Source organism: Eulemur rufifrons, chromosome 6 (assembly GCF_041146395.1).
Source record: "Eulemur rufifrons isolate Redbay chromosome 6, OSU_ERuf_1, whole genome shotgun sequence".
NCBI lineage: Eukaryota > Metazoa > Chordata > Mammalia > Primates > Lemuridae > Eulemur > Eulemur rufifrons.
In genome coordinates, this window is record NC_090988.1 from 54,822,539 (window position 1) to 54,839,851 (window position 17,313).

Here is a 17,313-nt window from a genome sequence, read left to right on the forward strand (position 1 = left end):
TCTCTGGACACTTTTGATTTTAAGGTCACACACACCTATGTTGTTTGAATTAAAAAATATTTTTTTATTTTTACTTTCTTCTCATCTACTTCATAATGTTTGAATTTTTTTATAACAAATATATATGTTTTGTAATCAGAATGATTAAAATGAAAAAATCAGGATGAAAACCTCATCCTCTGTCTCCAGGCAGGTCTACTTCATCCTCTAAGAACAAGACAGGTTTCCCCTCTCTTAGTAATTCAATCTGAAATAAATTTTAGAACTCAGTGGGAAAACTTCAAGGAAGTACAGTAAAACATCGTATAAAAATCACAAAATTCTCCTCCACAACATTACTGACAGGAGGCTGCTATAGCCCCTACTAAACCATAAATTGTAATAAGACAACCATATCCTTCTAAGACTTCATTCCACTGTGGAACAGCACTCACTGCTGAACAATTCTTTATAATATTTAGCAAAATTTACATTCTTAAAACTCATTCCTTAGTTCTGATTTGGAGCTTTGGAGTTACACAGAACAATAATGAAAAAATATTTTAAAGCTTGAAGGGACTTTAGCAATCTTCTAGTCTTAAACCCTCACTTAAAGATGAAACATGAGCAAGAAGAAAAAGAGACTAGGAAGGAATAATTTGTCAAATGTCTACTGCCAATTAGCAGCAGTGCTAGAAATAACAGATCTTAGATCATCTGACTTCCACTCTGAGGCTTTTTATACTATACTAAAATTCTACTCCTCAAAAATAGAAGATGGGGCCAAGGCGAGAAGATTGTTTGAGCTCAGGAGTTTGAGACCAGCCTGAGCAAGAGCCGGACCCTGTCTCTACTAAAAAAAATAGAGAGAAATTAGCTGGACAACTAAAAATGTAGAAAAAATTAGCCGGGCACGGTAGTGCATGCCTGTAGTCCCAGCTACTCGGGAGGCTGAGGCAGGAGCATTGCTTGAGCCCAGGAGTTTGAGGTTGCTGTGAGCTAGGCTGACGTCATGGCACTCTAGTTCAGGCAACAGAGTGAGACTCTGTCTCAAAAAAAAAAAAAAAAATAGAAGATGGGGGAACATTTCCTAACTCATTCTATATGCATTTACGTGGTATCAAAGCCAGGCAAAGACATCACAAGAAAACTAGAGAATAATATCCCTTATGAATATAAATGTAAAATCCTAATAGAATACTAGCAAACAGAATCCAGCAGCAGATTAAAAGGATTATATACATCAAGACCAAGTGGAACTTATCTCAGGAATGCAAGGGTGGTTCAACACACAAAAACCAATTAATATAGTAATATCTCATTAATAAAATGAAGGAAAAACCACAAGACCATCTCAAGTGACATACGAAAAAAATCTGAAAAACCCAACACCCATTAATGATAAAAAAAAATTTAACAAACTAGAAACAAGGGAATTTCCTCAACATGATAAAGGGCATTTAAGAAATATCCATAGTTCATTGTATTGCAAGTTCTAGCCAGAGTTATTAGGCAAGAAAAGGAAATAAAAAGTATCCAACTGGAAAAGAAGAAGGAAAACTACTCTACGACTCTAGGATGACATTATCTTTTTTTTTTTGAGAGTCTCGCTTGTCACCCCAGGTAGAATGCAGTGGCATCATCATAGCTCACAGCAACCTCAAACTCCTGGGCTCAAGCAATCCTCCTGCCTCAGCCTCCCAATTAGCTGGGACTACAGTGCACCCAGCTAATTTTTTCTATTTTTAGTAGACACAGGTCTTGCTCTTGCTCAGATTGGTGTCAAACTTCTGAGCTCAAGCAATTCTCCTGCCTTGGCCTCCCAGAGCGCTAGGATTACAGGCATGAGCCAATGAGCCCAGCCTGACATTATCTTATATATAGAATATCCTAAAGAATCCACAAAAAACTGTTCGTGCTAGTAAGTTTGGCAAAGTTGTAAGATAAAATCAACACAATCAGTTGTAGTTCTAGATATTACCAATGAATAATTAAAAAAGGAAATTAAGAAAACAATACCATTCACAATAGCATCAAAAACAATAAAATACTTAGGTATAAATTTAACAAAGGAAGTGCAAGACTTATACACTGAAAGCTACAAACATTAATGAAAGAGATTAAAAATTTAAATAAATGAAAAGGGCCAGGCATGGTGGCTCATGCCTATAGTCCTAGCACTTGGGGAGGCCAAGGTGTGAGGATTGCTTGAGGCCAGGGGTTTGAGACCAGCCTGGGCAAAATAGCAAGACCCTGTCTCTGCTTAAAAAAAAAAAAAAAAAAAAAAATTAGCCAAGTGTGGTGGAGTGAGCCTGTACTCCTAGCGACTCAGGAGGCTGAGGTAGGAGGATCACTTGAGCCCAGGAGTTCGATGTTATACTAAGCTATGACTGCACCACTGCACCACTGCACTCCAGCCTGGGCAACACAGCGAGATTCTTTTTCAAAAAAATAAATAGATAAATAGACATTCTGTGTCCATGAATTGGAAGATTAAAGATGGAAACACTTCTCTAAACCAATCTACAGAATCAATGCCATCTTTATTAAAATCCCAACTGCTTTTGCAAAAATGGAAATGCTGATCTTAAAATTAACAAGAAATTGCAAAGGACCCAGACTAGCCAAAACAGTCTTGAAAACGAAAAACGAAGAACATACTTCTAAATTTCAGAACTTACTAAAATGCTACAGTAATCATAACAATGTATTATTTGCATAAGAACAGACATACAGATCAATGGAATAGAATTGAGAATACAAAAATAAATCCATACATCTTTGCTCAATTGACTGTTGACAAGAGTGCCAAAACCACTCAATGGAGAAAGAAGTTACTTCAACAAAATGATGCTGGGCCCAGTGGCTATCCATGTGCAAAAGAATAATGCATGGTCTACACATGCAAGTGCTTAGCATCAACCCTTACCTAGTATCATTTACAAAAAACTCAAAATGGATCAAAGACCTAAGTGTAAAAGCTAAAACTATAAAACTCTTCAAAGAAAATATAGGGGTAAATCTTGGCCTTTGGATTTGGCAATGGATTCTTAGATATGACACTAAAAGCACAAGCAACAAAAGAAAAAATACATATTTTGGACTTTATCAAAATTATAAATGTTTATGCATCAAAGGACACTATCAAGAAAATAAAAAGACAACCCACAAAATGGAAGATATATTTGCAAATTATATACTGGATAATGATCTAGTATCTAGATTATATAAACACAATCCAACAACAAAAACACAAAAACAGTTGTGAGTTATCTCACAACTCAACAACAAAAACACAAAAAAATTCAATTAAAAAAACGGGCAGACCTGGCACAGCAGCTCATGCCTATAATCCTAGCACTTTGGGAGGCCGAGGGGGGAGGATCGCTTGAGGTCAGGAGTTTGAGACTAGCCTACGTAAGAGCAAGACCCCATCTTTACAAAAACTAGAAAAAATTAGCTAGGAGTAGTGGCAAATGTTTGTAGTCCCAGCTACTCGGGAAGCTGAGGCAGGAGGATCACTTGAGCCCAGGAGTTTAAGGTTGCAGTGAGCTATGATGACGCCACTGTACTCTAGCCTAGGTGAAAGAGTGAGACCCTGTTTCAAAAAAAAAATGTGCAAAGGACTTGAATAGACATTTCTCTAAGGAAAATATACAAATGACAAATAAGCACATGAAAAGCTGTTCAACATCATTAGTCATTAAGGAAATACAAATCACAACTATAGGCTGGGCACAGTGGCTGACACCTGTAATCCCAGCACTTTGGGAGGCCGAGATCGGAGGATCACTTGAGACCAAGAATTCCAGACCAGCCTGGGCAACATAGTGAGATCCTGTCTTTTACAAAAACTAAAAATAATAGCTGGGTGTGGTGGTGTGGGCTTATAGTCCTAGTTACTTGGGAGTCTGAGGCAGGAGGATCACTTAAACCTAGTTCAAGGTTGCAGTGAGCTGTGATCGTGCCACTGCACTCCAGCCTGGAAAACAGAGTAAGACCCTATCTCAAAAAAAAAAAAAAATATATATATATATATATATATATTTCTATACATAGGCTCTCACTCTGCACTTGATTATGAGTTTTCTTATTTTTCCAGGTTCAATTAAACCATCTTAGTAATCCCCCTTTTATAGAGTAGGCATAAAACCACACACTGAGAAACAAGTGGCTCTTCTCAGATGACAGGGTCAAGCACGAATAGGTCCAGACATGAGGCCCCAACCAGGGAAGCTCAGTCTACTTGGTACCTTCTTCAGAAAGCCTTGGTACCATATGGGCATTCCACATACCATGACCTGAAGATACAAGATGTTCTTACTGGTGGCACATGCCAACTCCTGAGCTAGCTATAGGCCAGTACTATTTGGAACTTGTGCCAGCTCAAGGGCAAAAATTAGCCTCTCCTCCTTTTATGCTCCAGATTATCCATTGGTTCCCTTGATGGAAAACCATCTCCAGAGGAACATATCACACAGCTGAAAATCTGAAATATGAAACAGAAGACCTAGGTTCAAATCCTAGCTCTGCTGATTAGTATCCCCATCATATCTCAACTCTCCGGGCCTGCGTTTCTTCATTTAACATCACACTTACCTCATGAGCTATGAAATGGATTATATGTGGCAGTTCCCATCTTGTGGGATACAGACCCCTAGGCATCTTGGGCCATATTATAAGAGGTCTGAAAAAGGATATACTAGAGAAAAATAATGATTTAGAAATTAAGACTGAAAACCCTGGAGTAAAATCATCTGGGTTCAAACAATGGTCTTATCACTTGAGCAAATTACTTATCCTTTCTATTTCTCAGTTCCTCATCTGTAATTGGAGAAAACAATACTTACTTTATTGGGTTGTAGTGAGGTTTTGTTGAGTAAATACATGCAAGTGCTTAGAATGGTAAGAATTCAATAAATGTTAGCTATTGTTACTATTATATGTGCTTGTGTATTCTTTCAAAGTACAACTACTATTTTTTTTGTTTAAAAAAAGTGCTGTTGGCCAGGTGAGGTGGTCCATGCCTGTAATCCTACCACTCTGGGAGGCCAAGGCGGGAAGATTGCTTGAGCTCAGGAGTTCGAGACCAGCCTCAGCATAAGACCCTGTCTCTACTAAAAATCGAAAAAATTAGCGGGCATGGTGGTGTGTGACTGTAGTCCCAGCTACTCGGGAGGCTGAGGCAGGAGGATCATTTGAGCCCAGGAGTTTGAGGTTGCTGTGAGCTAGGCTGACACCATGGCACTCTAGCCCGGGTGACAGAGCAAGACTTTGTCTCAAAAAAACAAAAACAAAAAAAAAAAAACAGTGTTGTTATACTTGAATCTTCTAAGATAACAGTTGTAAAATAATCCAGTACACTGCCCGTCATGTCCTAATCCAGAATAGTTGAATCTACAGTTTAAATCTTTTTAAATTTATTGAGGTCATAACATATGGTCTATCCTAGAAAATGTCCCACATGCACATAAGAAGAATATGCATTCTGCTATTGTAGGATGGAGTGTTCTATGTATGTTTGTTAAGTCTAGTTGGTTTATAGTGTTATTCAAGTCCTCTACTACTTTAGTGATCTGCATTTTTGAAAGTATGGTATTGAAGTCTCTATCCATGATTGTAAAACTGTCTATTTCTCCATTCAATTCTGTCAATTTTTGCTTCACATATTTTGGGACACCTTTGTTAGGTGTACGTATGTTTATAATTGTTGTATCTTCTGCAGTATTGAATTTTTATCAATATCTAATGTCCTTTGACTCTCGTAAGCTTTTTTGATTTAAGTCTATGTTGTCTAATTAGTATAGCCACTCCACCTCTCTTTTGGTTACATTAGCATGGAATATCTTTTTCCATCTTTTTTACTTTCAATTTCTTTGTGTCTTTATATCTAAAGTGAGTTTCCTATAAACACCGTATCAATGGATCATACGTTTTTTTTTTTTAAAATCCAATCTACTAATCTCTGCCTTTTAATAGGAGAACTTAATGCATTTATATAAAGTAACTACTGTTAAGGAAGAATTTACTTCTGCCATTTAACTATTTGTTTTCTGTATTTTTTTTTTTTTTTTTTTTTTGAGACAGAGTCTCGCTCTGTTGCCCAGGCTAGAGTGCTATAGAGTCAGCCTAGCTCACAGCAACCTCAAACTCCTGGGTTCAAGCAATCCTTCTGTCTCAGCCTCCCGAGTAGCTGGGACTACAGGCATGTGCCACCATGCCCGGCTAATTTTTTTTCTATATATATTTTTAGCTGTCCAGATAATTTCTTTCTATTTTTAGTAGAGACGGGGTCTCACTCTTGCTCAGGCTGGTTTCGAACTCCTAACCTCGAGCGGTCCTCCCGCCTCGGCCTCCCAGAGTTGTTTTCTGTATGTCTTATACATTTTTCCCCTCATTTCCTCCATTACTGCTTTTTCTTTAAATATTTAGATTAGTGGAATCTAAATCCTACCTGTACGAGTTGTTAGGGGCTTGGTTTTCCAAGTGATCTTCTCTCCCTCCAAATGAACAGTTCTTGATGAATATCTCCTTCATGAATCTGTCCCAGAATGTTTAAAAGAATGGACCTAGAGTGTATATTCAGGGCAACTTGAATCTGTGCTCCCACGTGTCAGTCCTTAAACTTGACCCAAATGAACTTTCTACTTAACATTTTAAAAAAGAAATAAAAGACCTACCTTTCTGGCCATGAAAGTAGTCTCATGTTCCATCCTTGTTTTTACCCTCTGAATCACTTGCCCCTTAGAGACACATACACCCCTGTATACACTATTAACCATTCACGCATAAAGTTTATTGCATCGACTTTCTGTGTCTACATGTGGCCTGGATTAGACTGTACCATGGAATACTTAGGAAGTCTCCTGATGACTGACAGACAAAGACGTGAGAGGCAAAGTGGCTTACATTGTAGGAGCGGGGATGCCTCTGCTTCCACTGCACCAGGAGCAGCTGGGCCACCACCAAAGTAGCGATGAGGATGAGGACCATTTCAGCGTGCATGGCTTCATGGCCGCGGTGCTTGGCATGCATGCGTGCGTGCTCGACCCTGAAAGCCAAACACATGGGGTGAGCCAAGTCAGGGATGGTGTGGTGATAAAGGAGCAGTGCTTTTCAGGGATATCCCACCAGTCCATAGCTCAGAACACACTTCTGTGCTTTGCAGCTTCAGCGTACCATGCAAATTTAGGGGCCAGAAGAACACACTCTAGAGGACAGGCCATTTAGGGGTAGAACAGAAGCTCTATGGACCCCAGTAACCAAGGTCAGATATCAGGATTAGAGGTGGGTGGTCTGCTGCCTGCCCCCCCGTGGCAAAAAACAGCTGACACCTTTCCAGTAGCAGGAAGGAAGTTCCAGGAGAAGCAGCTTGTATCACTGACCATTTCCGGCTGATTTCAACCTGACACTAGAAGGAGAAAGTAACCCAAAGTATGGCCATAAAGCCTCATACTTGTAGTCAATGATATTCATGACACCAATAAAGGTGTAACATTGCAAATGTGTGTGGTTTCCAGAGTTGAAGTCTTGCTTTAACCATGCTACCCTCTCTGCCAGAGCCAGAGATAGCCTGAAAAATCTGGACTGCTTCAACTTTATATGACTCCAAAAGTGACTTCACCATCAGTATCCACAGGGATATAGCCTCCTCAAAGGCTCAGGGAAGTGCAGTAATTAGAGGGTACAGCTAGAAACTTATTATTACTCTAAGGCTGGCATTCTCTGGTCTTGAAGATTGGCAGTGAGTGATTCCCTTGGCCACTACCATCAAAAAGGTTGCTCTAAGAACATTCACTCCTACCGCTCTGGATCAGAGTCAGCCAAGGGAGAGAAATGAGGAAGAAGTTAGAGACAAAACTGAATACCAACGTAGTTTGCAGTCACAAGCTTTTATACAAATTCCCATTATGCCAGTGTATTCGGGTAGGAGGGAAAGGACAACATAAATGGTGGCTTCATGGAATTCCCAAGGGCAATGAAAAACTAAAATTAAAAAGAACCCAGTGGGATGAGTTATGGATAAATGATAAAGCAAATGTAGCAAAAATTTAGTTGTAGAATCTAGGTGGTGGGTATAAGAGTGCTCATCATTGTACAATTCTTTCAGCTTTTCTATATGTTTAAAGTTTTTCATCATAAAATATAAGGGGGGAAACTTGGTGGGCAGAATGGGAAGCCAAATGCCAGTCAGCCAGCCTTAGCACCTAAGGGTTCGTCTTGCATAAAACTGTACCCTAGCTGGAAGAATCTGACAGAAAGAGAATAGTATTGCGAGTCAGAAACTTAGGTTTAGCTCTACCTATATGGCCTTGGCCAAGAAACCTCACATCTCTACATCACAATTTCTTCATCTGTCAAAATGAGTCTGTACCTTTTCTGCCTGGCTCATAGGGTTACTGTATGGATAGGCTAAGCTAAGAGGGTAGAGAACACTTAAAAACACCTAAGGGCTATGGAGAGTTACAAAGATAGCAAGAGATAAGTTTCTTGTTCTCAGACAATATATAACTGAATGGATGTGCACAACATGAAATCAAAGAAAGAATCTATTCTGAGGCAGTTTGGAGCATTTAAAAAAAAAAAGGAACGTGTCAGGTGCGGTGGCTCATGCCTGTAATCCTAGCATTCTGGGAGGCTGAGGTGGGGGGACTGCTTGAGCTCAGGAGTTCAAGACCACCCTGAGCAAGTGCAAAACCACATGTTTACAAAAAATAGAAAAATTAGCTGGGCATCATGGCATGCACACGTGGTCCCAGCTACTCAGGAGGCTGAGGCAGGAAGATCGCTAGAGCCCAGGAGTGTGAGGTTGCTATGAGCTACAATGATGCCACCACACTTTACCCAGGGTGACAGAGCGAGACTCTGTCTCCAAAAAAGAAAGAAAGAAAGGATCTAGAAAAGAGCAGAGAATTCATCCAGTTCAAGTTCCCACCCAATATAAAATAAGACATGCCTCCTAAGGTAATCTATTCTAGAACCAGCAGTGTCTAGCACATTGCAGGTACTCATATTTGCTTATAAATAAAATCCCAATGTTTTACAGACAGAACACTCACTACTTCTCAATATATCTTGACTATTAAATATATTTCTGACAATGAGATAAAAATCTACTTTCCCATAGCTTCAATCCATCAGACTTAATCCTACACTCTGAAACAGCAAAGGACATATCCACTCCTCTTTCCCAATATCATTCCTTCAAAGATTTATTATGATCTTATTAAAACAAAACAAAACTATCCTGTTCCTACCACCATTTTCCTGTGCCCTTTTAGGCTAACGGTTCTCGATCTTTTTACCACTGTTCATATAACATGATGGGAAGACTATTAATTCTGGTTCCCTTCTTCTAGACATGATCCAGTTAAAGATCCTCTTCATATGCAGTGTTTAGAACAAAATATCTGTAACCTCAGCAAAGCAGAGCAGGGTGGCACTGTTACCCCCTATGGTAGATAGCGTATTTCTATGAACATCGTCTAAATTACTCAGAATATTTTGGTAGCTGAAGTACACAACTGGTGCCTATTGAGTTTAAGTCACCTAAAAGTCACGCTGTGTTTGTCATATGAATTGGTATCTTTGCCATTCTGTTTTTACAATCACTATTTTTAATCTAAATGAAGGAGGTTTTTCTCACTATTAAATTCTCCTTGGTTGACATCAGCTCATTGGTTAATTATCTTGCGAAGTTTGTGGAGTAGGCATTCTGAAACTCCTTTAATGATTAGAAATCATTAACCATAAGATATTTGTTGACTTATTCTGGTTACAAAGCAAGTTAGTAGCAGAGTTGAGATCAAAAGACGCATCTCCCATTTTCTCAACCAGAGCTCTCCATCCTGTATCATGGATAACAATGATGATGTTAATGATGATAGTCATCTTCAAAACAGGTAACACTTACTGGAAGCTTATAACATGCCAGGCACTGTTCTAAAACTACACATATATTAATCCTCACAACTCTGTATAAGTACTGTTAGGATCCTCATATGGGGCAGACTCAGGTAGTGCAAAGTTAAATAACTTGCCCAAGATCACAAGCTAGTAAATGGCAGAACTGGTATTCAAACCCAGATGGATGGTTTGATGTGATTACCTACTCACTCCCCAGGATTGAGAGAGCAGCCCAGGAGTGCCCCAAGTACTTGGAAAGATCCCAACAGACTGGTCCTGCCGGTCATGAGCCACTGCCTCCCACAGACAGAGAAGCAAAAAGGGCAAATATACAACTCTATTAGCTGGGTCAACCTGCAGTTCCCAGCTTGCGGGGCCCGCACTGCCATACTTACCTCCATTGCTCCTCTGGGGAGAGGTCTGACATATCAACCTGTAGAAAGATACCACCAAAAAAATCCGTTACTGTCTTAGAACTTTCCCTGCCCAGTATAAAGTGTTCATGAATTCATCAACATCTTCAAGAAATTAGGGAAGCTTCAAGTCTTACAAACTCAACGAAGCCTTCCACAATACTCTATTTCACACTGATGTCTCTCTCCTGTATCCACTTAGTTTGCCTTGCGTCTATGACTGAATGCATGTTGCATGCCTGTGCTAAGCAATGAGGACAGAAGAGTGAAAGAGTCCTAACTTCCAAGACGCCCAAAGTCTAGTGAGGAAGACGGACATATAAACAGGAAATTTCTTTTTTGTGATAAAGACTAGCTTTAGAAGAATAAAGAAGTAGATTTTAACCCAATCTGAGGTGCTAAAGATGAGAGAAGGCTTCCTGGAAGAGATGTGAAATATTATCCAGATGAAAAAATGAGAGAAATATGTTCTAGACAAAGGGACTAACATGCACAGGAAGGAATAAATTTGCATAGTACACAAACAATTGATTATGCCTAGAGTAAAACCTATGAATTAGGATTAGCAGAAGATGAAGTTAGATAAAATAGTTACATAATGCCATATGACTCTAAATGGCCCTATAGTAGCACGCAGAACACTGGACATGGGCAAACTGAGCTTTAGTTCTTGCCCTGCTATTAATTAGTGGTAAGGTCTTCCAACATCAAAGTTCTAGTTATATTTGGCAGTTTTGTTTTTGTTTTGAGACAGGATCTTGCTTTGTCATCCAAGCTGGAGTGCAGTGACATGATCACAGCTCATTGTAACCTTGAACTGCTGGGCTCAAGGGATCCTCCCGCCTCAGCCTCCCAAATACCTAGGACTATAGGCGCATGCCACCATGGTTGGCTAATTTTTATATTTTTTATAGAGATACGGTCTTGCTGTGTTGCCCATGCTGGTCTCAAAACTCCTGGTCTCAAGCGATCCTCCTGCCTTGGCCTCCCAAAGTGCTGGGATTACAGGTGAGAGCCACCATGCCTGATCTCTGTTTGGTAGTTTTGCCTTTTTAGAGCAGGGTTTCTCAACCTCGGCCCTACTTATATTTTGGGGAAGTTAATTCTTTGTTGAGGGGAGATGTCCAATACATTGCCAGTAGCATACCCCCAGATACAATAACCAAGAATGTCTACAGACATCGTCAGCTGTCCCCTTGGAGACATAAATTGCCCCCAGTTAAAAACCACTGCTCTAGAATGATACAAAATTCTTTGAATTCAGGGTTCCAGTCTTCTACTTCCTTGTAGGTATACAGAAGCATACCCAAGTCTCAGTACACAAGTCACTCAATGCATTCTTTTACTAAATTGAGCTGAAAATGTTGTTTGATCTGGAAAAGAGAGACAAGGCCTTAGAAACACTCAAATGAATCAATTAAAAAATATTTCTTTAGTACTTAAGATGTTCAAGGCCCAGTTTCCCACTGTTCCAATAACTTCAGAGAAGTACCGTAAGTAGCACATTTGAAATGAAACAGGCAGAACTCCATTCTTCTATTGAGTCAAATTGGCACGTATTTACCAGGCATCCTTTCTGTATGTGTACTGGAAATGCCCATCATAAGGAGGGCTTTCTGGCTTCTACATCTCCCAGCTAACTTAAAAAAAAAATTTCCCAAGGCTTTGCCCAACCAATCTGGGTAATAAAGTCACCACCTTCCTTCCTTTTCCTACTCCATACATTGCCTCACAAAATTTATTCAGGAGCCCTGACTCAGGCCTTCATCTCCCCAGAAGAACAGCAGTCAGATACTCTCAGAGGATGGAAAAAAATGGAAAGGCCCAGCTGGAAGGTACCTGAGCAGACAATTAAGGATCACATTTCTAGAGGAACAATCAATGCACAGGTTTCATGCTATGTATCAAAACTCTTTTCTTCTTCCTTTCCAATCTGAACCTGCATCTTGCCAAGCCCATCTATTCGTTGTCCCAAAACACATGGGACTCATTCCTTTGCATACTCTTCTTTCTGTTTCCAGAAGCCCTTCCCCACTTTTATTTTTTTCCTATGCAAATCCAAGTCATTCTTTGAGAACTCAGCTCCAATTTCACCTTCTCTGGAGAAGCCTTCCTTGATCCCCTAGCCTAGTGAATTTGGCTGTCTGCTTTCCTCTAGCATGATTTTTTTCTCCTTTTTACTCAAAGTTTAAAGGACTAGCAGTATGAGCATCATCTGGGTGCTTGATAAAAAATGCAGAATCTCAGGCACCACTCCAGACCTACTGAATCTGAATCTGCTTTTTAATAAGATCTCCCAGTGATTGGTATGTACATTAAATTTTAGAAGCATACCACACATTCGTAGTCTTATGTTATCTTAGACATGCTTTCCAAGTGATCTAACGGCTTCTTAAGTTTAGAACCAGGACCAGGGTAGGGCAAGCCAGGGACCTGGGGCTCAAAATTTGAGGAGGCACTCACGCTCAGGCACCTACCGTGCACCTGCATGACCATGGGAGTGAGTGTCTCTTTAAAGTTTGCACCCTACTGCCTTGTTTGCCTCACCCTAGTCCTGGCCCTGCTTATGTCTACCTTGCCCCTATCCCATAAAACCGGAAGCCCCCTCAGAGCCAAGACACACTTTACATTGCTTTTGTGTCTTCCAAGGAGAACAGCACAGTGCTGAGCATATATTAAGCACTCAATGAGTACTTGTGGAATTAAAGAGCATTCTCTCCAATACGGTAAGCAAGTATGCTGACAAACCAGCGCCTCACCTGGAGATGCTTAAATTGGAGAGTAAACAAACACTTGAAAAAGAACTAATAAGCATCTGGGAAAGGAATATTCATTTGACACCTGGGAAATCAAGTTAAAAAGTACATAACAAAACAAAACAACTACATGTTCAAGGAAGTGCAGGGGTGAGGGGAAACCTCCCCTTTCCCCTGAAAGTTTGCTGAAAGATCAACTCACAATTAAGGCAGATTAATAAGAGAAAGGTTTATTTACCATGCACATGGGGAGTATCACACAGTGATTACTCAGATTCTCAATTAAGTTCAGGTATTTTTATACCTGTCCTTTTGGAGGGGAGGGTAAGAAGAAGAGTACAGGTAATTCTGTTTAGGGGGAACAAAGATGCTAGGGAGGATAAATGGATGGGGGAAACAGATTGACTTGTAAATGATTCTCTTTGCAAATTAAATTAACCTGAGCAAATTAAATTAACCTGAGAGACAGGTATATTTAAATGATTTGGGCCAGGTCTGGTTGCATTCTTGATCCTCTTTCCTGAAATATATTGAGATAACAGGGAGAGGAAGGGAAGTCAATTGCCTCTTTGATCTTTTTTTTTTTTTTTTTTTTGAGACAGAGTCTCACTCTGTTGCCCAGGCTAGAGTGAGTGCCGTGGCGTCAGCCTAGCTCACAGCAACCTCAAACTCCTGAGCTCAAGGGATCCTCCTGTCTCAGCCTCCCGAGTAGCTGGGACTACAGGCATGAGCCACCATGCCTGGCTAATTTTTTCTATATATATTTTTAGCTGTCCATATAATTTCTTTCTATTTTTAGTAGAGATGGGGTCTCGCTCTTGCTCAGGCTGGTCTCGAACTCCTGAGCTCAAACGATCCGCCCACCTCGGCCTCCCAGAGTGCTAGGATTACAGGCGTGAGCCACCACGCCTGGCCCCTCTTTGATCTTTTGATCTGTCAGTTCAGTTTATACAGATGGAGGGAAAGCCTCCTCCAATGCTTTTTGATCTTGAATGTCCTTTAATTCAAAATATTCTTTATACCAAGGAGTCATATTTTGGGTTGAAATTTTCTGAGCTCCTTCAGAAACAAGACAAGTCCATTGAAGGGAAAATTAGGAAAATCTAGGGAACTGAGCCAGGCATGAAGTATCTCTCTTTGAGATAGTGGACCAAGCATGCCACTGTTTATGCCTTAGTTTCCCGATCTGGAAAACAAAGGAATAATACTTCTGACTTCATCACAGGGCTGTGAAGAAAGGACATTCAAGGTGACCAAGTGATTTCACTGCCTTTCCTCCTGGGAGAGTGGACATACTTTATAAACTACTAGAAGAGGCTGGGGAACTAAATGTCAGTGAAGCTCAGGACAGTAATGCTTTCAGAGCCTCAGGGAAAGCAGCTTAGAAGGACAAGCACTAAGGCTGACACTAGACTTGGGGCTTTGGGGATCATTAGCACTTTATGGAGTAGTACAAATGTTAAGAGTAAGACATGGGCCGGGCGCAGTGGCTCATGCCTGTAATCCTAGCACTCTGGGAGGCAGAGGCGAGTGGATCGCTCGAGGTCAGGAGTTCGAGACCAGCCTGAGCAAGAGCGAGACCCCCGTCTCTACTAAAAATAGAAAGAAATTAGCTGGCCAACTAAAAATATATGTAGAAAAAATTAGCCGGGCATGATGGCACATGCCTGTAGTCCCAGCTACTTGAGAGGCTGAGGCAGTAGGATCGCTTAAACAGAAGAGTTTGAGGTTGCTGTGAGCTAGCCGGACGCCATGGCACTCACTGTAGCCTGGGCAACAAAGCGAGACTCTGTCTCAAAAAAAAAAAAAAAAAAAAGAGTAAGACATGATCTGGCTTTAATATTTTGCCTCCTGAACAAAAAGGTTATCTAAATTACATCCAAACCAATCTTCTGGCTCAAGTGGAAAAACAAGGAAAGTTGTAAATTATGGCTATAATTAACCTATACCATCTGGAAAGACATCTTTATTTGCTCCCTCATTAAGGAGTTTATTCATTTGGGACTAACCACTAACCCAGTCTGAAGGCACCTTGTCCAAACCTTAGGTAGCTAATTAGGTAGGCTCTCAGGGTAAGGGTACTGACTGATGGGCCCATATCCAACTCCTAAGACCAACACACAGAATGTTTTAATGCTAGCCAATCACTCCTCTCCTAGGATCTCAAAGCCCCTTAGTCATGCCAATCTACATAAGCTCAGATTTGAAAGAAGTTAAACCAAAAATGCCAGGCAGAAGGCAAGAGAAAATTTTAGCAAAGATGGAAAATAATCAGAAGTTGGCTGCTGTATTTTTTCAGGTACAAAAAAAACTCAGGGACCCCCTACTGTATCCTCACAAACAGGCCTCCTGTCCCTCACAAATAACATATACTCTGTGATCTCTGCAACTTTACACAGGGTGGTTATTTTGTCCCTTAAGCCCCACTCTTCCACCAAATCACATTCTGCCTTCCTGCAAAACTTTGGCCAAATCCTCCGGGTTTCTGGAAGGCTCTTTAGAGAGATCCCATTCACTGAAGACACAAACACCCTCTACTGCTTTGCTGAGTGTTGTCCATAGCCCCGACAACAACAGTACCCTGAGAGCTTCTTAAGAAATAGAGAATCTCAGACTCCATCCCAGACCTCTTGAATCAGAATCTGCACTTTAATAGGATACTGAAGTAATTCATATGTAAAGTCTGAGAAGCATTGCTACTATATCCCAAGCATTCACACTCACAAATTACATACACAGCCAAATGCATCTGTACATCTGATTCTTGATTCTTTTTTTAAATAACAACTTTACTGAGATCTAACTCACGAACCATAAAATTCACCCATTTACTGCATACTATTCTGTACAAAATTTCAGTTAAACACAAAGAATTTGTTTATTCTTTCCTTTTTCTTTTTTTGAGACAGGGTCTTGCTCTGTTACCTAGGCTGGAGTACAGTGGATCACAGCTTACTCTAACCTCCAACTCCCAGGCTCAAATGATCCTCCTGGCTCAGCCTCCTGAGTAGCTAGGACTACAGGCACATGCCACCATACCTTGCTAATTTTTAAAATATTTTTGTAGAGAAGGGGTCTCACTATGTTGCCCAGGCTGGTCTCAAACACCTGGCCTCAAGTGATCCTCCCACCTCAACCTCCCAAAGTGCTGGTTTTACAGACGTGGGCCACCACACCTGGCCTGTTTTTTATTTTATTGTACAGTAAGGTGAATACAGTGAACACCAGAGTATTGTACATTTCAAAATTGCTATGAGTAAATTTCAAATGTTCTCACCACAAAAAAATGTTAAGTATTTGAGGTGATGGATATATTACTAGGTTGACTTAATTATTCATAAGTCATATTATCACTTTGTACCCTATAAATTTATATAAGTGGTCAATTCACAATTAAAAAAATAAAGTGTACTATTCCGTGGTCTTTTAGTATATTATTACTTACAGAATTGTGCCACCATCACTACTAAGTTTAGAACATTTTCATCACCCCAAAAAGAAACCACATGCCAATCAGCAGTCACTCCTCATTCTCCCCCTAGCCCAAGGCAACCACTAATTTACTTTCTGTCTCTATAGATTTGCCTATTCTGGGTAGTTCATATAAATGAGATAGTATAATATGTGGCTGGCTTCTTAAACTTGGTATAATTTTTTCAAGGTTCATCCATTTTGTAGCATGTATTGTAGTTCATTTCTTTTTACTGCCAAACGATATTGCATTGTATGAATATGTCACATTTTATTTAACCATTCAACATTTGATGGATACTGGAATTGTTTCTACTTTTTGGCTGTCACAGATAATGCTATAAAATCCGTCTATAAATTTTACATGTTTTCATTTCTCGAGTATATACTTAGGAGCAGAATTGCTGGGTCATATGGTAACTCTATGCTTAACCTTTTGAGAAACTGCCCAACTGTTTTCCATAGCAGCTGTACCATTTTATAGGTGAGGGTTCTAATTTCTCCACATCCTTGACAAGACTTGTAATTTCTGTCTTTTTGATTAAAGCATCCCAGTGGATATGAAATGGTATATCAATGTGGTTTCAAGTTTCCATTTCCCTGATGGCTAATGATGTTGAGCATCTTTTTACGTGTTCTTTGGCCATTTGTATATCTTCTTCAGAAAAAAGTCTATTCGTATCCTTTGTCCATTTTTTTTTTAAAGACAGGGTCTCACTGTGTTGTCCAGGCTGGAATGCAGTGGCAATTACCAGGCACAATCATTGCACACTACAGCCTCGAACTCC

At 40.1% G+C, this 17,313-nt stretch overlaps 1 protein-coding gene across 3 annotated transcripts in view; it reads right to left on the reverse strand.

The window, feature by feature from the left end:
• Positions 1 to 17,313, reverse strand: part of RNF121 (ring finger protein 121) — a 72,407-nt gene that overhangs the window by 35,473 nt on the left and 19,621 nt on the right. For 2 of the 3 annotated variants that reach the window (XM_069471069.1, XM_069471070.1), the window contains 2 exons: positions 10,281 to 10,318; positions 6,889 to 7,030 (listed from right to left, as the gene is read on the reverse strand). In XM_069471069.1, the coding sequence (XP_069327170.1) occupies positions 6,889 to 7,030; positions 10,281 to 10,318 (180 nt within the window). The remainder of the gene's footprint in view (positions 1 to 6,888; positions 7,031 to 10,280; positions 10,319 to 17,313) is intronic. The other variant, XM_069471071.1, reaches the window with a different exon arrangement.